The sequence below is a fragment of the Pristiophorus japonicus genome, chromosome 10 (genome assembly GCF_044704955.1).
Source record: "Pristiophorus japonicus isolate sPriJap1 chromosome 10, sPriJap1.hap1, whole genome shotgun sequence".
Lineage (NCBI taxonomy): Eukaryota > Metazoa > Chordata > Chondrichthyes > Pristiophoridae > Pristiophorus > Pristiophorus japonicus.
The window spans coordinates 148,771,005-148,792,101 of NC_091986.1; the positions used below are offsets into that span (position 1 = coordinate 148,771,005).

At 45.9% G+C, this 21,097-nt stretch overlaps 1 protein-coding gene across 1 annotated transcript in view; it reads right to left on the minus strand.

Moving 5' to 3' along the window:
- Nucleotides 1-9,469, minus strand: part of LOC139274634 (solute carrier family 35 member F2-like) — a 94,751-nt gene extending 85,282 nt beyond the window's left edge. The window contains exon 1 of the mRNA XM_070891312.1: nucleotides 9,372-9,469. Within this exon, the coding sequence (XP_070747413.1) occupies nucleotides 9,372-9,469 (98 nt within the window). The remainder of the gene's footprint in view (nucleotides 1-9,371) is intronic.
- Nucleotides 9,470-21,097: the final 11,628 nt, after the last annotated feature.

A 21,097-nucleotide genomic window follows, 5' to 3' on the forward strand; every position in this document is an offset into this window, starting at 1 on the left:
AATGGAAGCAGAGGACAATTAAAGATGGGAAACCAGTGTTTGCTTCCCACAATCAGAATACAGTGTGAAAGGGCCTTTATTGTTTGACAGAAGTTAATGAGAATTTGTCTGTGAGCAATGAAAATGAATTAAAAAATATAAGCTATCTTTTGACAGGTATATTCTCCAAATTTCAGTTATTCTCACTCAATAAGAACAGGTAGGCCCTAACATTTGTTTTTTTGTTTCTGGGATCATGTGGGTGACATTGGCAACACCACATTTATTGCTCATATATTGCCTGCCCTGAGAGGATGATGGTGGGCCTTCTCCTTGACCTGCTGCAGTCCTTGTGGCGATGGTGCTCCCACAATGGAATTCTAGGATTTTGACCCACCGATGATGAAGGAACCTGTTGTGTATCTGTAAAGCATGCACTCCCATATTCCGCCACCAGGGAGCGCATCCCCAGAAGTCCCAAGGGATCCCAGCACCCCTTGAGAGCACTGTATATAAGCCAGCCTCTAAGGCCTGTTCCTCACTCTGGAGTGTCTTAATAAAGACTGAGGTCACTGTTACTTTAACCTCCCTGTGTGCAGTCTCATCTGTGTTCGGAACACAACAGAACCATGGTGTATATGCAAGTCAGGAAATTGTGTGACTTAGACGAGAACTTACAGGCCATGGTGCTAACATGACGTTGCTGCTCTCAATAATAGAGGTCACGAGGCTGGGAGCTGCAGTTAAGTTTGGCAAGTTGATGCAACGCAACCTGTAAATCGTACATACAGCAGCCACAGTGCATCTGTGGTAGAGCGGCTGCTTGTTGAGTTCAATGGCAACGGTGCTAATCAAGCGGACAACTTGCTAGATGGGGTTGAGCTTCTTGAGTGTTGTTTCAGCTGTACCCATCTAGCTAAGTAGTGAGTATTCCATCATACTCCTGACTTTATCCTTGTAGATGGAGGTGGGGCTTTGAGGGATCAGGAAGTGAGTCACTTACAGCAAAATATTCAGCTTCTGTCCTGCTCTTGTAGCCACAGTGTTGATACGGCTATTACCTCACCTCGCCTCTGGCATTCAGCTCTTACCTCCTCGATATTCAATGGTATTACCATTGTCAAATCCCCCACCATCAACATCCTGGGGGTCACCATTGAGTAGAAACTTTACTAGACCAGCCCCATAAATACTGGAAATCTCAGCAGGTCAGGCAGCATCTGTGGATTGGAAGCAGAGTTAACGTTTCGGGTCGATGACCCTTCGTCAGAACCGTTAACTCATCGACCCGAAACGTTAACTCTGCTTCCAATCCACAGATGCTACCTTGACCTGCTGAGATTTCCAGCATTTTCTGTTTTTATTCCAGATTCCAGCATCCACAGTGTTTTGCTTGTGTTCACAAGCAGGTGGCGACAAGAGCAGGTCAGAGACTGGGTATTCTGCAGTGAGTGACTCACCTCCTGACTCCGCAAAACCTTTCCATCATCTACAAGGCACAAGTCAGGGGTGTGATAGAATACTCTCCATTTGCCTAGATTTGTGCAACTCCAACAGGCAGGACAAAGCAGTCCGGTTGATTGGCACTCCCATCCACCACCATAAACATTTACTCCCACCACCACCGACCCAACATGCACTTACTGATTGCGACGTGTACCATCTACAAGATGCACTATAGCATCTTGCCAAGGCTTCTTTGACAGCACCTTCCAAGCCCACGACCTGTACAATCTAGAAGGACAAGGGCAGCAGGCACATGGGAACACCACCACCTCCAAGTTTCCCTCTGTTATGTGTGCAATAAAGGGTCAAACTGAGTACTGTTTAACTAAGCAAGGTACAACCTTGCCTCTGCTTTATTTAGGCCCAAAGTGTCTGACTCACAAAATGGCTGGCCTTTTATACCAGAGCAGCACGATGTGCATGCTGCTCAGTGGCCTCCAACAATGGCACCATCTGGTGGCTACAAACAACATATATATACACATGACAATACCCTCCTCTGAGATCTTATCACAGTCTTTCACAGGTTGAGACGGTCCGGTGCTTTACGTTCCCGGGTTGACCGTCTCAGTTCAATTCCGGCCTTGGGTGAGTGTGCGGTGTCTGTTGTGGCTGGTGGCTGGATGGCTGACTTGTTAAGGGTGGCAGTAGCCATGTCAGGAATTGCAAGTCCATTTTTATTGAACAAGTCCGTGGTGGAAATTTCGGGTTCACTGATGACCCTTGAGTTCACTGAAAACTGCTGGTAGGTTGATTGGTCATCGATGATTTCTTCGTCCGACTTGTGTGCCTCAGCTTTGTTTGATCCAAATGTTTCCTGCAAGTTTGCCCATTCTTGAGCTTAATAACAAATACTCTGTTGCCCTCCTTGGCCATGACTGTACCAGAGATCCATAATTCAACACATATGCAGGATCATTAACAGAAATCTCACGTGACACAGTTTCGCGATCGTGGTACTCTTGTTGACTCTATCATCTGTATTCAACATGATTACTTAAATCCGGGTGTACAAGCAGGCGAGACCCCTGTGAGTGTGGGGGCTCTTGTCCTGTAACTCAGCAGTATGCAAGACAAGCGGGTCTACAGTGATCCTTGGGTTGCTCTCCTCATGATTTGCTTGATAATTTGCACTGCACGTTCTGCTTGCCCGTTGGACGCAGGCTTGAACGGTGCTGACCTTACATGTTTTATGCCATTAAGTTTTACAAACTCCTGAAACGCCTGACTGGTGAAGCACAACCCATTGTCATTCACCACTATGTCAGGCTGATCATGTGTCGCGAACATGACATTGAGATTCTCTATGGTTGGCGTGGACGTACAGGATGACATGATTATGCATTCTTTCCACTTTGAAAAAGCATCCACAACCACTAAAAACATCTTGCCCAGGAAGGGACCTGCAAAATCTACATGGATCCTGGACCTAGGTTTGGATGGCCATGAGCACAGACTCAGCGACGATTCCGCTGGTGCTTTGCTGAGCTGCATGCAGGTGTTGCACTGATTCATGCATGCTTCCATCCCAGAATCAATTCCTGGCCACCATACATGGGACCTGGCGATGGCCTTCATCATCATTATACCAGGATGTGTAAGTCACACATAAACTTCTCTCTCCCTTTCTTAGGCATTACAACTCAATTGCCCCACAATATGCAATCTACTTGAAGAGACAGTTCGTCCTTGCAACGAATGTACGGTTTGGCCTCCTTGCAAATTTGCTTAGATATGGCAGACCAATCCCCTTTGAGGATGCAACCCTTTACCACCGATAACATCGGCTCCTGGCTGGTCCAGGTCTTAACTTGTTGAGCCATGACAAGGGTACCTTCACTCTCAAAAGCATCCATGATTAGCATTAAATCTGCCAGTTGTGGTGCTTCCACCTCCGATGTGGGCAACGGCAACCGGATCAAAGCATCAGCACAATTCTCTGTTCCAGGTCTGTGACGAATGACATAATCATAGGCAGATAATGTCAGCGTCCACTTTTGGATGCAGGATGAAGCATTGATATTGATACCTTTGCTCTAGGAAAATAACAAATTGAGTGGCTTGTGACCAGACTCTAATTCGAACCTCAGACCGAACAGGTATTGATGCATCTTTTTAACACCGTACACACACGCTAAAGCTTCTTTTTTTACCATACTGTAGGCTCTTTCTGCTTTAAACAAACTTTTGGATGCATGTGCGACAGCTTGAAGTGTCCCCGACTCATTGGCTTATTGTAATCAATTATTAAAGATTGTTGGAATCAATTATTAAAGATGAAATAACAGCGCATTTGGAAAGCAGTGACAGGATCGGTCCAAGTCAATATGGATTTATGAAAGGGAAATCATGCTTGACAAATCTTCTAAAATTTTTGAGGATGTAACTGGTAGAGTGGACAAGGGAGAACCAGTGGATGTGGTGTATTTGGACTTTCAAAAGGCTTTTGACAAGGTCCCACACAAGAGATTGGTGTGCAAAATTAAAGCACATGGTATTGGGGGTAATGTACTGACGTGGATAGAGAACTGGTTGGCAGACAGGAAGCAGAGAGTCGGGATAAACGGGTCCTTTTCAGAATGGCAGGCAGTGACTAGTGGGGTGCTGCAGGGCTCAGTGCTGGGACCCCAGCTCTTTACAATATACATTAATGATTTGGATGAAGGAATTGAGTATAATATCTCCAAGTTTGCAGATGACACTAAGCTGGTTGGCGGTGTGAGCTGTGAGGAGATCGCTAAGAGGCTGCAGGGTGACTTGGACAGGTTAGGTGATTGGCAAATGCATGGCAGATGCAGTATAATGTGGATAAATGTGAGGTTAGCCACTTTGGGGGCAAAAACACGAAGGCAGAATATTATCTGAATGGCGGCAGATTAGGAAAAGGGGAGGTGCAACGAGACCTGGGTGTCATGGTACATCAGTCATTGAAAGTTGGCATGCAGGTACAGCAGGCGGTGAAGAAGGCAAATGGTATGTTGGCCTTCATAGCTAAGGGATTTGAGTATAGGAGCAGGGAGGTCTTACTGCAGTTGTACAGGGCCTTGGTGAGGCCTCACCTGGAATATTGTGTTCAGTTTTGGTCCCCTAATCTGAGGAAGGACGTTCTTGCTATTGAGGGAAAGTTCACCAGACTGATTCACGGGATGGCTGGACTGACATATGAGGAGAGACTGGAATGACTGGGAATGTATTCACTAGAGTTTAGAAGGATGAGAGGGGATCCCATAGAAACATATAAAATTCTGATGGGACTGGACAGGTTAGATGCAGGAAGAATGTTCCTGATGTTGGGGAAGTCCAGAACCAGGAGACACAGTCTAAGGATAAGGGGTAAGCCATTTAGGATTGAGATGAGGAGAAACTTCTTCACTCAGAGAGTTGTTAGCCTGTGGAATTTTCTACCGCAGAGAGTTGTTGACGCCAGTTCATTGGATATATTCAAGAGGGAGTTAGATATGGCCCTTATGGCTAAAGGGATCAAGAGGTATGGAGAGAAAGCAGGAAACGGGTACTGAAGTGAATAATCAGCCATGATCTTATTGAATGGTGGTGCAGGCTCGAAGGGCCGAATGGCCTACTCGTGCACTATTTTCTATGTTTCTATGTTTCTATGTAACACGCAACCAATTCCATATGACGATGCATCACAGGCCAAAACTAAACATTTACATGGGTCATAATGTACCAGCAGCTTGTTCGAGCAAAGCAGATTGGTGGCTTTCTCGAAAGCTCTCTCTTGTAATGCGCCCCACACCCTTTTCTCAATAGCATGTGCAGTGGTTTAAGTAAGGTGCTCAATTTAGGTAGGAAGTTACCAAAGTAGTTGAGTCGACCCAGGAACGAACGCAGCTTCGTCACATTCTGCAGCTTGGGTGCATTCTTGATGGCTTTGGTTTTCACGTCAGTAGGTCTGATGCCATCAGCGGCGATTTTCCACCCGAGAAATTTGACCTCCAATGCCATGAAGACGCACTTCGAGCGTTTAAGTCTGAGTCCCACTCTGTCCAAACGCAATAGAACTCTTCCAGTTTGTTCAGATGTTCCTTGGAGCCATGACCGGTGATCAGGATGTCATCTTGGAACATGACGGTTCTGGGAACGGACTTCAGTAGACTTTCCATATTCCTCTGGAATATTGCTGCAGCTGAGCGAATTCCAAACGGACACCTGTGGTAAATAAATAGTCCTTTGAGCATGTTAATGCACATAAGTCTCTTCGACATCTCGACCAACCTTTGCTTCATATAGGCAGACGTCAAGTCCAGTTTTGTGAACGACTTCCCTCCGCGTAGCATTGCAAACAAGTCATCAGCCTTCGGTAACCGGTACTGATCTTGTTTCGAAACCCTGTTGATCGTAGCCCAGTAGTCTCCACAGATTCTGACTGTGCCATCACTTTTCAGCACAGGAACAATGGGACTGGCCCATTCATTAAATTCGACTGGTGATATGATCCCTTCATGCTGGAGTCTGTCCAGTTCAATTTCGACCTTCTCCCTCATCATATACGGCATTGTCCGAGCTTTATGATGGATGAGTCTTAATCTGAGTCCACGTGGATCTGCACCTTGGCTCCCGTGAAGTTGCTGATACCCGGTTCGAACAGCAAGGGGAACTTGCTCAATACTTGGGCACATGTATCTTCCGCCGACGACAACGCCTTTACGTCGTTCCAGTCGCATCTGATTTTCTCCAACCAGCTCCTGCCGAGCAGCATTGACCCATTGCCTGGAACAATCCACAGCAGTAATTCGTGAACTGCACCGTTGTACAACACATTAATTTGTGCACTGCCAATCACCTTTATCAGTTCTTTGGTGTACGTGCGCAGCTGGGCTTAACAGGGCTCAGCCTGGGCCTCACAGTCTTAGTATCCCACAGCTTATTAAATGCCCTCATGTTCATGATCGATTGACTCGCCCCTGTGTCCAGTTCCATCGATACTGGTATCCCGTTAAACTTCACTTTAATCAAACTTGGTTTACTCTTGGTTATGAAAGAGTACAGTCCATACACTTCCTCATCTGGCATCTCAGATTGCGTATCCGGATCCGTGCTAGTCTGACTCTCATCCTCCACGTGGTGTGTCGCAGCTCGCTTGCTCACCTGCGGACACTTGTGCTGGAGATGCCCCACTCTCAGACAGCCTTTGCAACTGTATTGCTTAAATCGGCATTGCTGGTGCCGATGATTTCCCCCACAACGCCAACACGGAGAAGTCGGATACATTCCCTCTGCCGGACTTTGGGCAGCCACAGGTTTTGCGAACGCAGCCAGATAGGCCCTGCCATGTGTCGCTCTGCCGAACACCGAATCAATCGCATTTACAGTACTTGCCGAGGTTCGGTTCTTCACCGCTATTTGCTTTAAACTCCTGTCTGTCGTCATACATGATTGAGCGATCTGGATGGCCCTTTTTAAATCCAACCCCTCCACCGCCAGAAGTTTGCACAGGATCACCTCGTGGTTGTTACCGATAACAAAGAAGTCCCGCAGCACATCTGCCAACACTGTCCCGAACTTGCATGGTCCCGCTAGACGTCTCAGGTCGGCAACGAATTCCACCGCGCTCTGGCCCTCTGATTGAACATGTGTCTAAAACCTGTATCTCAAGATGATGATGCCATCGTCTGGTTTGAGGTGCTCCCGTACCAATGTACACAACTCCTCGTACGTTTACTCTGTTGGATCACTCGGCATGAGTAGATTCTTTATCAGACCGTAGATTTTTGAGCCACACACAGTGAGGAACACGGCCCGGCACCGATCTGCATCGTCGACCCCTTTCATTTTGTTGGCCACGAAGTACTGGTTCAAACGGCTCACAAAGTCTGCCCAATTTTCTCCCTCCACGAATTGCTCTAAAAATCCAATCGTGCTCATTTTGCAAACAAAGGTTCTTGTATTCTCATTGCCAAATGTGATGTATGCAATAAAGGTTCAAACTGAGTACTGTTTAACTAAGCAAGGTACAACCTTGGTTCTGCTTTATTTAGGCCCAAAGTGTCTGACTCACAAAATGTCTGGCCTTTTATACCAGAGCAGCACCATGTGCATGCTGCTCAGTTGCCTCCAACAATGACACCATCTGGTGGCTACAAACAGCATGTACATACATGACACCCTCCAAGACGCACACTATCCTGCCTTGAAATATATTACCATTCCTTCATCGACACTGGGCCAAAATCCTGGAACTCCCTCCCTAACAGCACTGTGGGAGCACCTTCACCACATGGACTGCAGCGGTTCAAGAAGGCAGCTCACCACCACCTTCTCAAGGGCAATTAGTGATGGGAAATAAATGCTGGCATTGCCAGAAATGTCTACATCCCCTGAAATGAATAAATTTTTAAAAAATGTCTGGATGAAGATTGTGAAAAGTTTTGGAACCAAGTGGTTCTAGTGTAATGCAAATTGAGCATCAGCAAACAGGTTTTAGGTGAGCAGCATCACTTGATGGTACTGATGATTATTTCTTCTTAACTTTGCTGATGATTGAGAAAAGGCTAATAGGATGATAATGGGTCTGGTTAAACGTTATTTTTATGGATTGGACATAACTGGACAATTTTGCATAATGTTGGGTAGAGGGCAGTGTAATATTTACATCAAGCTCATGATCTGCAGGGCAGTAGTGATACCCGCCCTCCTAAATAGCTCAGAGACGTGGACTATACACAGCAGATACCTCAAAACGCTGGAGAAGTACCACCAGCGCTGCCTCCACAAGATCCTGCAAATCCATTGGCAGGACAGACACACCAACATCAGTGTTCTCGCTCAGGCCAACATCCCCAGCATAGAAGCATTGACCATGCTCGATCAGCTCCGTTGGGCGGGCCACATCGTCTGCATGCCCGACACGAGACTCCCAAAGCAAGCGCTCTATGCGGAGCTTTGATACAGCAAGCGAGCCCCAGGTGGGCAGAGGAAACGCTTCCAGGACACCCTCAAAGCCTCCTTGATAAAGTGCAACATTCCTACCGACTCCTGGGAATCCCTGGCCCACGACCGGCCAAAGTGGAGAAAGAGCATCCGAAAGGGTACTGAGCACCTCGAGTCTCATCACCGAGAACAAGCAGAATCCAAACGTAGACAGCGAAAGGAGCGTGCGTCAACCCAGGCTCCCCACCCACCCGTTCCTTCAATCACTGTCTGCCCCACCTGTGACAGAGACTGTAGGTCACGCATTGGACTCCTCAGTCACCTGAGAACTCACTTTTAGAGTGGAAGCAAGTCATCCTCGACTCCGAGGGACTGCCTATAATGATTTGCATTGGAATAGCTTGGCTAGGCGGCCAGCTAGTTCTGATGTGCAGGTCTTCAGCACTACAGCCAGTGTGTTTTCAGGGCTCATAGTCTTTGCTATGTTCAGTGTTCTCAGCTGCTTCTTATTATCAAGTGCAGTGAAATGAATTGGTTGGACATTGGCAACTATGATGATGGGGACCTTGACAGCAGACAAGTAGGATTATCCACTTGCCACTTTTGGCTAAAGATAGCTGCAAACATTTCAGCCTTGTCTCTTGCTGTGCTTTCCCATGGTTGAGAGTGGGGATGCTCATAGTTAGTTATCTAATTATCCACCACCATTCTCAATGGTTGGTGATAGGGCCACAAAGCTTTGCTCTGATCCGTTACTCACAGAACTGCTTAGCTCTGTCTATAACTTGCTGCTTTTGGTATCTAGCATGCAGACAGAAAAATTCCAGGCTAAACAGCCAAAATATAATTATTTCCCCACTATTCATAGTAATAGATGCAGATCACTTTTATCTGAAACTACCTTATGCTTGAAAGACCGATTGATTCAGCATTATTGTTCTGACAACTGAAGAATATGATATTGAAAAGTTAATGTTCAATTTCCACTCACTTACCATGTCAAACGTTCTCTTGCGTTGGTTTTTTCTGCCAAATTGCAGAAAAAGTTCTTCACCTTGCTGCGTCTCTGTGGTATTCCCTCGCTGCTCTCCATTGCTCAACGTGAAGTACACAGGAAACCAAAGAGGAGATCCAAAACGAAAGGACACAAGAAGCTGACCTGGCTCATTCATTAACATGTACAGATTTCTGAGAGGCTGACTGAATGATTAACCCTCTTAATGAACAATGAAATAAGATAATGTGCGGGTTCACCCATTCAGCAAAGTTCTTGTGAAAGATGAAAAGAGGAATGACTAAACATGCTGATTAGTAGTGGGGGAAAAAATCAGATGTCATTGCAGCAATAGTTTCAATAATAAGGCACTTGAATTGTGGTGATGTCCAATCGTGCTTCTTGATTAGATTTTTAAACCAAAAAAAAAAGCTAATTTTATCAGGGACTTCCTCACTAGGTCAACTGATCCATATTTGTTGCACTTTACATTAATGTTTTCTTTTAATTTGATTTAAATGTAAAAAAATGAAATAATTGCTGTAAAATTCAATGAATAAGTCATATCTTCATGCAGGTTTTATGAGCTGCAAACATGGGGGTGCAATTTATAATCAATTTATATCTTTTGCAGGGTTATCTGACGTAAAAGTCATATGTTGCATCGTTTACAGCAGATTTTATGGTAGTTTGTCAAACACACAGGGCAATTTCACAATGTTATGCATAGGTAAGCTGATTACTTGGTTTAATGTTTGCCAGAAGGCACATGATATGCTGTAAAAATGTAATACTATGTAGCTGGAAGCCACTGTCCCAAAAGTAAATATATTATAGATATATATAAAAACTAGAACCTTGTGTAACCTTAGTGCCAAGTACTCTGTATGAGAACCTTAACAAATGCTAATGGAGATAAAAACTTGGAGGGGCAGAGAATAGTTTGTATATTAAATAAATACATCGCTGAAGTAACTATTAGAAAATACTTTAGCAACATGCCTAACTCTGACAAAAGAAACCCACCAGAATTAAGAATTTTGACATCAATGAGATGAAGGTTCTCAAAACAGACTAATCCCTGGGGACAGACCCTATCGATTCCAGTGTATTAGGAGAGATAAGGGATGAAATTTATGTAGGGCTAATAATCAACATCAGAAAGTCAATTAATGTTGGAGAGGTACCACCAGAATAGCAGTATGGTAAGGTAGTATCCACATACAAGAAGCGGGACGGATTTAAACCAGGCTATTACATACTGCCAGCCGATTCCTGGTAAAACAATGAAATTGCTTATCAGGAGAAAACCTATATGGGAATAATCTAATAAATACAAGGCAAGTTAGCTTTAGTCTGTAAAGATCCCGCCCGACACTTCTCTTTGTTTTTTTTGAGAAAGCGACATTCCAAGTGGACAATAAAAAAAACATGTAATTGTTTAAAAGCTGCTCAGTCTTTCCTTCCCAAAGGTCCATCTTTATTTTCAAATCTAGTCAGGCTCGTCCCTCTTATCAATTTCATCAGGTGGTCAACTCCTGTTTCTCTTCATATTTAAATACATTGGAGGGAATTTGCTGCTACGGAATTCTTGGTGACAATTGCTATAAGTAAGGCCATTGCATCCCAATCCTTGATTTTCCCCTCCATCTACCATAGTACTCACTCGAAAATATTGGGGTTGAAATTGCCCTCCGACCCATTTGGGGCAGATAATTCAAATTATCTGATGAATTACTGCCCGAAATGATGGGGCGGAGAATAGAAGGAAATTGTCCTCTTTTCTTTAAAAAAAATCATCGAGGTGCTTTTTGGGGTGGAAGCGAGTCGGGAGCAGAGCAGAAGGCGGGCAGTGTCATCAGCGCCGCGCTGAGCACGTCAGCACAACGTTGCTGATATCAGCCGAGTCGTGCTGATGCGTATCAATATCCCTCCCCATCACTTAAAGGGGAAGGACACTGCGAGGCCTATGCCGAGCCCACTGGCCCACCATGGAGGGTTTCGGCCAGGTCAGCTGCCCGGTACCCAAGAGGGGCTGCCGGCCTGCATGTTGACAGTCCGGCCGAACCCATGGCCACCACTGTCGAGCTGACTGCAGAGTCAGCTGACAATTCAAATTAAATGGCGGCTGCGGCAGTGCACCCTCCCCTTTAAGGGCGGGTGCACCGCCCAGCCTCTGGTAGCTTCCCGTGGGAGAAGTTTTCGGGGAAACCAACCGGCGCCGGCTCCGCTCCCGCGGGGCAATTTCCCTCGCGGGGCACAAAAGGGTCGCCGCCAGGTGGTAAGGGGTCTGCACGTGCCCGACAATGGGTCGGAGCGCCAGGCGGGATGGAAACACGAGACGCGGTGGAAACCCATTTTCACTGCCCAATGCCTGGGGGCAATTCCGCATGGGTCGGGTATAGAATGGGATAGTAATAATGTAAAGGGCAGAGAGGGTGAAGAATTTCTGAAGTGTGTTCACGAGAACTTTCTTGATCAGTACGTTTCCAACCCAACGAGGAAGGAAGCATTGCTGGAACTGGTTCTGGGGAATGAGGTGGGTCAAGTGGAGCAAGTGTCAGTAGAGGAACATTTAGGCAACAGTGATCATAGTATCATAAGGTTTATATTAGCTATAGAAAAGGACAAGGAGCAATCTAGAGTAAAACTACTTAATTGGAGGAGGGCCAATTTCAGTGAGTTGAGAATGGATCTGGCCTGGGTAAATTGGAATCAAAGATTGGCAGACAAAACTGTAACTGAATAATTGGCTCCCTTTAAAGAGATGGTTCGAGTAAAGTCGAGATACCCACGAGGGGAAAGGTAGGGCAACCAAAGCCAGAGCTCCCTATATGACGAAAAAGATAGAGAGTAATATGAAGCAGAAAATGGGGCTTATGACAGATGTCAGGTTGAGTATACAAGTAAGAACCAGGCTGAATACAGAAAGTTCAGAGGGGAAGTGAAAAAGGAAATAAGCAGGGCAAATAGAGAGTATGAAAATAGACTGGCAGCAAACATAAACGGTAATACAAAAGTCTTCTATAGGCATATAAATAGTAAGAAGAGGGGTAGGGCCAATCAGCGACCAAAAAGACCTTCACATGGAGGCAGAGGGCATAGCTGAGGTACAGTACAAAGCCTGAAATCCGGTAACCTTGGGACCAAGATCGTTCCGGTTTATGGACTTTTCCGGATCTCGGACCTTGCTGTTGGCACTCCTCACCACCCGCCGATCCTTCGCCGCCCACCGATCCTCACCGCTCACCGATTCCTGCTGCTCCTCCGCTCCTCACCACCCGCTGATTCTCGCCGCCCGCGGCCTCCTGGCGCTGCGCTTTTTTACCAGTTTCCTCGTCCCTCACTGCCTGATGTCGCCATCTTGGCCACCTCAAAATGTCGATCTTTGGACAGCCGGATTTGAGACGTTGTACCTGTACTAAATGAGTACTTTACATCTGGCTTTATCCAGGAAGAAATCATCATGAAAGAGGAAGTCATTGAGATACTGGATGGGCTAAAATTGATAGAGGCTGGCTGTACTTAAAGTAGATAAGTCACTAGGACAGCAAACTGTGGGGATAAATTGAGGAAAGTCAGCATGGATTTGTAAAAGGCAAATCATATTTAATTAACTTGATTGTGTTTTTTGATGAGGTAACAGAGAGCGTTGATGAGGGCAATGTGGTTGATGTGGTGTGCATGGACTTCCAGAAGGCGTTTGATAAAGTTTGATAGGCTTCCCAGCAAAGTTGAAGTCCATGGAATTAAATGGACAGTGGCAGCATGGATACGAAACAGAGAGTAGTGGTATTTTACGGACTGGAGGAAGGTACACAATGTGTTCCCCAGGGATTGGTACTAGGACCACTGCTCTTCTTGATATATATTAAAGACTTGGATTTGGGTGTACAGGGCACAATTTTAAAATTTACAGATGAAACAAAACATGGAAGTATAGTGAACAGTGAGGAGGATAGTGATAGACTTCAAGAAGACATAGACAGGCTGGTGGAATGAGCAGACATGTGGCAGATGAAATATAATGCAGAAAAGTGCGAAATGATACTGTTGTGTAGGCGATAACTCAATACACTGAATACGGTAAACTCCGAACAGGTACAAACCTGGCTCAACGTTATTAGGGCCCAAAGTAATTACATTACAAGATGGCTGGCCTTTTATACCAGGGCCGCACAGCCCAATGACCTCTGACAGTGGTGCCACCTGGTGGCTAGTAAACCCAAGCATACATACATGACAGATACATTTTGGTAGGAAGAACAAGGAGAGGCAATATAAACTGAAGGATACAATTCTAAAAGGTTTGCAGGAATAGAGAGACCTGGGGGTATATGTGCACAAATCGTTGAAGGTTACAGGGCAGGTTGAGAAAGTGGTTAACATAGAAACATAGACAATAGGTGCAGGAGTAGGCCATTCGGCCCTTCAAGCCTGCACCACCATTCAATAAGATCATGGCTGATCATTCACCTCAGTATCCCTTTCCTGCTTTCTCTCCATACCCCTTGATCCCTTTAGCCATAAGGGCCATATCTAATTCCCTCTTGAATATATCCAATGAACTGGCATCAACAACTCTCTGCGGTAGGGAATTCCACAGGTTAACAACTCTCTGAGTAAAGAAGTTTCTCCTCATCTCAGTCCTAAATGGCATACCCCTTATCCTTAGATGTGTCCTCTGGTTATGGACTTCCCTAACTTCGGGAACGTTCTTCCTGCATTTAACGTGTCCAGTCCCGTCAGAATTTTATATGTTTCTATGAGGTCCCCTCTCATCCTTCTAAACTCCAGTGAATACAAGCCCAGTCGATCCAGTCTCTCCTCATATGTCAGTCCAGCCATCCCAGGAATCAGTCTGGCGAACCTTCGCTTCACTTCCTCAATAGCAAGAACGTCCTTCCTCAGATTAGGAGACCAAAACTGAACACACTATTCCAGGTGAGGCCTCACCAAGGCCCTGTACAACTGCAGTTAGACCTCCCTGCTCCTATACTCAAATCCCCTAGCTATGAAGGCCAACATACCATTTGCCTTCTTCACCGCCTGCTGTACCTGCATGCCAACTTTCAATGACTGATGTACCATGACACCCAGGTCTCGTTGCACCTCCCCTTTTCCTAATCTGCCGCCATTCAGATAATATTCTGCCTTCGTGTTTTTGCCCCCAAAGTGGCTAACCTCACATTTATCCACATTATACTGCATCTGCCATGCATTTGCCCACTCACCTAACCTGTCCAAGTCACCCTGCAGCCTCTTAGCGTCCTTCTCACAGCTCACACCGCCACCCAGCTTAGTGTCATCTGCAAACTTGGAGATATTACACTCAATTCCTTCATCTAAATCATTAATGTTTATTGTAAATAGCTGGGATCCCAGCACTGAACTCTGCAGCACCCCACTAGTCACTGCCTGCCATTCTGAAAAGGACCCATTTATCCTGACTCTCTGCTTCCTCTCTGCCAACCAGTTCTCTATCCACGTCAGTACATGACCCCCAATACCATGTGTTTTAATTTTGCACACCAATCTCTTGTGTGGGACCTTGTCAAAAGCCTTTTGAAAGTCCAAATACACCATATCCACTGGTTCTCCCTTGTCCACTCTACTAGTTACATCCTCAAAAAATTCCAGAGATTTGTCAAGCATGATTTCCCTTTCATAAATCCATGCTGACTTGGACCGATCCTGTCACTGCTTTCCAAATGCGCTGCTATTTCATCTTAAATAATTGATTCCAACATTTTCCTCACTACTGATGTCAGGCTAACTGGTCTATAATTACCCGTTTTCTCTCCCACTCCTTTTTTAAAATGTGTTGTTACATTAGCTACCCTCCAGTCCATAGGAACTGATCCAGAGTCGATAGACTGTTGGAAAATGATCACTAATGCATCCACTATTTCTAAGGCCACATCCTTACATACTCTGGGATGCAGACTATCAAGCCCCGGGGATTTATCAGCCTTCAATCCCATCAATTTCCCTAACACAATTTACCGCCGAATAAGGATTTCCTTCAGTTCCTCCTTCTCACTAGACCCTCTGTGCCCTAGTATTTCCAGAAGGTTATTTGTGTCTTCCTTCGTGAAGACAGAACCAAAGTATTTGTTCAACTGGTCTGCCATTTCCTTGTTCCCCATTACAAATTCAGCTGAATCTGACTGCAAGGGACCTAAGTCTGTCTTCATTGGATATATTCAAGAGGGAATTAGATATGGCCCTTACGGCTAAAGGGATCAAGGGGTATGGTGAGAAAGCAGGAAAGGGGTACTGAGGTGAATGATCAGCCATGATCTTATTGAATGGTGGTGCAGGCTCGAAGGGCCGAATGGTCTACTCGTGCACCTATTTTCTATGTTTCTATGTTTCTATGTTTCACTAATCTCTTTCTCTTCACATATCTATAGAAGCTTTAACAGTCAATTTTTATGTTCCCAGCAAGCTTCCTCTCATACTCTATTTTCCCTCTCCTAATTAAACCCTTTGTCCTCCTCTGCTGAATTCTAAATTTCTCCCAGTCCTCAGGTTTGCTGCTTTTTCTGGCCAATTTATATGCCTCTTCCTTGGATTTAACACTATCCTTAATTTCCCTTGTTAGCCACAGTTGAGCCACCTTCCACATTTTATTTTTACTCCAGACAGGGATGTACAATTATTGAAGTTCATCCATGTGATCTTTAAACGTTTGCCATTGTCTATCCACCATCAACCCTTTAAGTATCATTTGCCAGTCTATTCAAGCCAATTCATGCCTCATATCATCGAAGTTACCTTTCCTTAAGTTCAGGACCCTAGTCTCTGAATTAACTGTGTCACTCTCCATCTTAATAAAGAATTCTACCATATTATGGTCACTCTTCCAGAAGGCGCCTCACACAACAAGATTGCTAATTAGTCCCTTCTCATTACACATCACCCAGTCTAGGGTGGCCAGCTCTCTAGTTGGTTCCTTGACATATTGGTCTAGAAAACCATCCCTAATACACTCCAGGAAATCCTCCTCCACTATATTGCTACCAGTTTGGTTAGCCCAATCTGTATGTAGATTACAGTCACCCATGATAACTGCTGTACCTTTATTGCATGCATCCCTAATTTCTTGTTTGATGCTGTCCCCAAACTCACTACTACTGTTTGGTGGTCTGTACACAACTCCCATTAGCAGTTTCTGCCCTTTGGTATTCCGCAGCTCCACCCATACAGATTCCACATCATCCAAGCTAATGTCCTTCCTTACTATTGCGTTAATTTCTTCTTTAGCCAGCAATGCTACCCCACCTCCTTTTTCTTTCTGTCTATCCATCCTGAATGTTGATTACCCCTGGATGTTGAGTTCTCAGCCTTGGTCACCCTGGAGCCATGTCTCCGTGATGTTCTTATTAATGTTGGGGAAGTCCAGAACCAGGGGTCACAGTCTAAGGATAAGGGGTAAGCCATTTAGGACCGAGATGAGGAGAAACTTCTTCACCCAGAGAGTGGTGAACCTGTGGAATTCTCTACCACAGAAAGATGTTGAGGCCAATTCACTAAATATATTCAAAAAGGAATTAGATGTAGTCCTTACTACTAGGGGGATCAAGGGGTATGGCGAGAAAGCAGGAATGGGGTACTGAAGTTGCATGTTCAGCCATGAACTCATTGAATGGCGGTGCAAGCTTGAAGGGCCGAATGGCCTACTCCTGCACCTATTTTCTATGTTTCTATGTTTCTATGTGATGCCAATTATATCATATTCGTTAATTGCTGGCTGTGCAGTTAATTCGTCCACCTTATTATGAATGCTCCTCGTATTGAGGCACAGAACCTTCAGGCTTGTTTTTTTAACACATTTTGCCTCTTTAGAATTTGTAATGTGGCCCTTTTTGATTTTTGCCTTGGGTTTCTCTGCCCTCCACTTTACTTTTCTTCTTTCTATCTTTTGCTTCTGCCCCCATTCTACTTCCCTCTGTCTCCCTGCATAGGTTCCCATCCCCCTGCCATATTAGTTTATCCCCTCCCCAAAAGCACTGGCAAACACTCCCCCTAGGACATCGGTTCTGGTCCTGCCCAGGTGCAGACCGTCCGGTTTGTACTGGTCTCACCTCTCCCAGAACCAGTTCCAATGTCCCAGGATCAGTTCCAATGTCCCTCCCTTCTACACCACTCCTCAAGCCATGTATTCATCTGAGCTATCCTGCGATTCCTACGTGGCAGTAGTAGCAATCCTGAGATTATTACCTTTGAGGTCCTACTTTTTAATTTAACTCCTAGCTCCCTAAATTCACCTTGTAGGACCTCATCCCATTTTTTACCTATATCGTTGGTACCTATATGCACCACGACAACTGGTTGTTCACCCTCCCCCTCCAAAATGTCCTGCAACCGCTCCGAGACATCCTTGACCCTTGCATCAGGGAGGCAACATACCATCCTGGAATCTCGATTGCGGACACAGAAACGTCTATCTATTCCCTTTACAATAGAATCCCCTACCACAATAGCTCTCCCACTCTTTTTCCTGCCCTCCTGTGCAGCAGAGCCACCCACGGTGCCATGAAATGCATATAGGATCCTGCATATAGGATGATATAGGATGCATATAGGTTGCATGGATAGACTGGAGAAGCGGGGTTTGTTCCCTTAGAATAGAGGTTGAGAGAGATTTCAAAGAGGTTTTCAAATTTATGAGGGGTCTAGACAGAGTAGATAGAGAGAAATTGTTCCCATTGGCGGAAGGGTCAAAAACCAAAGGACACAGATTTAAGGTGATTGGCAGAAGAACCAAAGGCAACAGGAGGAAACACTTTTTACGCCACTGTTCAGCATTTATTGCCCATCCTAATTGCCCTTGAGAATGTCGTGGTGAGCCGCCTTACAGAACCGTTGTTCCCACAGTGCTGTTAGGTAGGGAGTTCCAGGATTTTTACGCAGCGAGTGGTTATGATCTGGAATGCACTTCCTAAAAGGGTGGTGGAGGCAGATTCAATCGTGGCTTTCAAAAGGGAACTGGATAACTACCCGAAGGAAAAACATTAGCAGGGGTACTGGGAAATGGTGGGGAGTGGGACTAGCTGAAGTGCGTTTGCAGAGAGCTGGCACAGGCGCGAATGGCCTCCTTCTGTGCAATAACCATTCTATGATTCTATGATTTTTCAGCATTTTGTTACATGAGCCTGATGTAATAAAAATACTATTGGATCATTTTAAGACAGGGGAAAGGCCTTATTTTCACGTGTTCATTCATGGGATGTGGGCATTGCTGGTAAGTCCAGCATTTATTGCCCATCCTAATTGCCCTTGAGAATGTCCTGGTGAGCCGCCTACTAGAACTGTGCTGTTAGGTAAGGATTTCCAGGATTTTGACCCAGCGACGATGAAAGAACGGCAATGTATTTCTAAGTCAGGATGGTATGTGACTTGGAGAGTGTTATGTCTGTAATGTACTTATGAATGACTCCACAAGGCAATGTGTTGTACTCAAACTGTAGTGACCTTCGTCCTTTATTCCAAACTCCAGAGTGAAGCACAAACATGGTGTGAAGCCTTTTATACTGGGCCTTGCCACCAGGGAAGGAAACCCCCGATCTCCACCAGTTGTACCCTCTAGTGGTACCAGCATGTATATACACAGTGTAAACCTTATTGATAGTACATCAGGTAAACAAGTCTCCATCTTATGCAACCACACAGTGACTACACAGAGAGTACATCCATAGTCAGCATATACAATATCACTCTCCCCCAAGTCCTTTGTGCCAATTACCTTTGCACTATGTGCTCTGGCTTAGCTCTCCCCAGACTTAAGTGCCAATAGCCCTTGCACCTTGGCTGTGCTTTGGCTTGGCCCTCTCCCTGTTAACCCCCAAGTCCTTTTGCCACAACGTTAGGTAGTGGTTACCAGATTGGATGGTTCGATGATGCAATGGAGGTTCCAGTGGGTTCTGGGTGTGATCCATGTGTGTGTCCATGGCTACATACATCCATTCCCCCCGCAACCGCCCGCACAGCGAGATCATGCAGCTGGCCCGTTACATTAACATACAGGATCGGACACAGTGCAAGTACAAAGAAAGGAAGAAAAAACATTTTTTTACAGTTTGTATCATGACATCTTGGTTCAGTGACTTACATTCGTTATGTTTTACGGTCGTGCGCCAGGATTGGGTAGATTGCATTCATGGTTTAGTCATGGTCAGTACTGAGGTAGCAGTACAGGTATGCGAGGACGCTAGGTCCAGAGCAACTGGACGGGGTCCTATTCGTCTGATAGCAGCGCTGCACCCCTGCTAGCGGGGTGGGCTTGGTTCGCTCACCTAGCCAGGACTCAGGGCCTTTGTTGTTGCCTAGTGGTGGGCAGAGCCACAGATGTATGTGGTCTCCCTGTCCTCCTTTGAGGGCTGCAGAGTCTTCTGCTGCTCTCTAACGGTGTTGGGAATCTGGCTGTTCCAGGTCCCGTTTGGGGAACTCGTTGGTTCTGACCTTTCGCTCCGGACATGGCCGAGGTAGCGACTGGGTCTGGGGGCTGTGCCGTCTCCACCCGGGTGGTGGGCAACGGCAGCCGACTGCGTGTATTGGCACCGTTTTCGTTTCAGGGTCTGTGGCGAATAGTGCCATGGGGTGCCTGCAGTGTGGGATAGACCTGGGGCAGGGTATCAGGGTATCAGGATCAGTGCCTTCACCCTCCTGAGGTCGCTGGCCTATAACTTGTGGAGACACCTGGGGCTGGGCATCAGGATCAGCGCCTTTACCTTCCCGAATTCGCTCACTTGCTACTTTTGGGGACATTCTATTCCCGACATCTCGCAACAACATTTTGTTCTTTACATTACGTCTGGTACCGACATCTCGCAACAACATTTTGTTCACAATCTTAATCGGTTCGTTACATTGATTGCCATGCATACAATGTCTCTTTAAGTTCAGTTGGTTGTAGGTCTCCTTTAAGAGAACCCTGCTGGCTTTACCCCAATCAAATCGTTTGTTAGACACCATGTATTGGTCCCTCAGCGTTACACCTCGTGATATGACCGCGACCATCTTTTTTTTCAGCCACGCTGCACCTCGCTGCAGCAGGGACGCCATCTTGCCTCTGTCCTCGAGGTCGACTGCCTTGATCCTTCTCTCCTGTGATTCTGCCACAAAAGCTGGAAGAGTGCCTGTGAATTCGATCTTCTTCCCCAGGAGTCCTGCCACTGGAGTCGGGAAGGTACTTTTAGGTCGTTCCGGTCGGATCATTGCCACGTGATGGACGGTCTGTGCCTCAGGTGCTGCGCTGGTCTGTTCTCTGGTGCCTGGCCCAAACGAAGGTGAGGTTTTGCTCTACCTCTGAGCACGGGGGACATCGATTGCTGGAGTGAAGAAGTCTTCCCATTTCCACTAGATCTTCCCCATCCACCTTCTTCCGAGTAGCATTAGATCATCGCCTGCAACAATCCACAGAGGTAACTTGTGCACCACGCCATTATGGATTACACTTACATTCGCACTACCAGGGACTGGGATCAGCTCCTTGGTGTAGGTGCGCAACTTTTCCTGTACTGGAACCGTTTTTCATTCCATAGCCTCTCAAAGGCATCCTGGCTCATCACTGACTGCCTCGCTCCCATGTCCACTTCCATGAAGACTGGAATGCCGTTTATCTCGACATCCATCGTCACTGGAGGACAATCGGTGGTGCAGGTATATACTCCATACACTTCTTCTTGGGGCTGAGCTGCCTCTCTGGCCAAATCATCATAC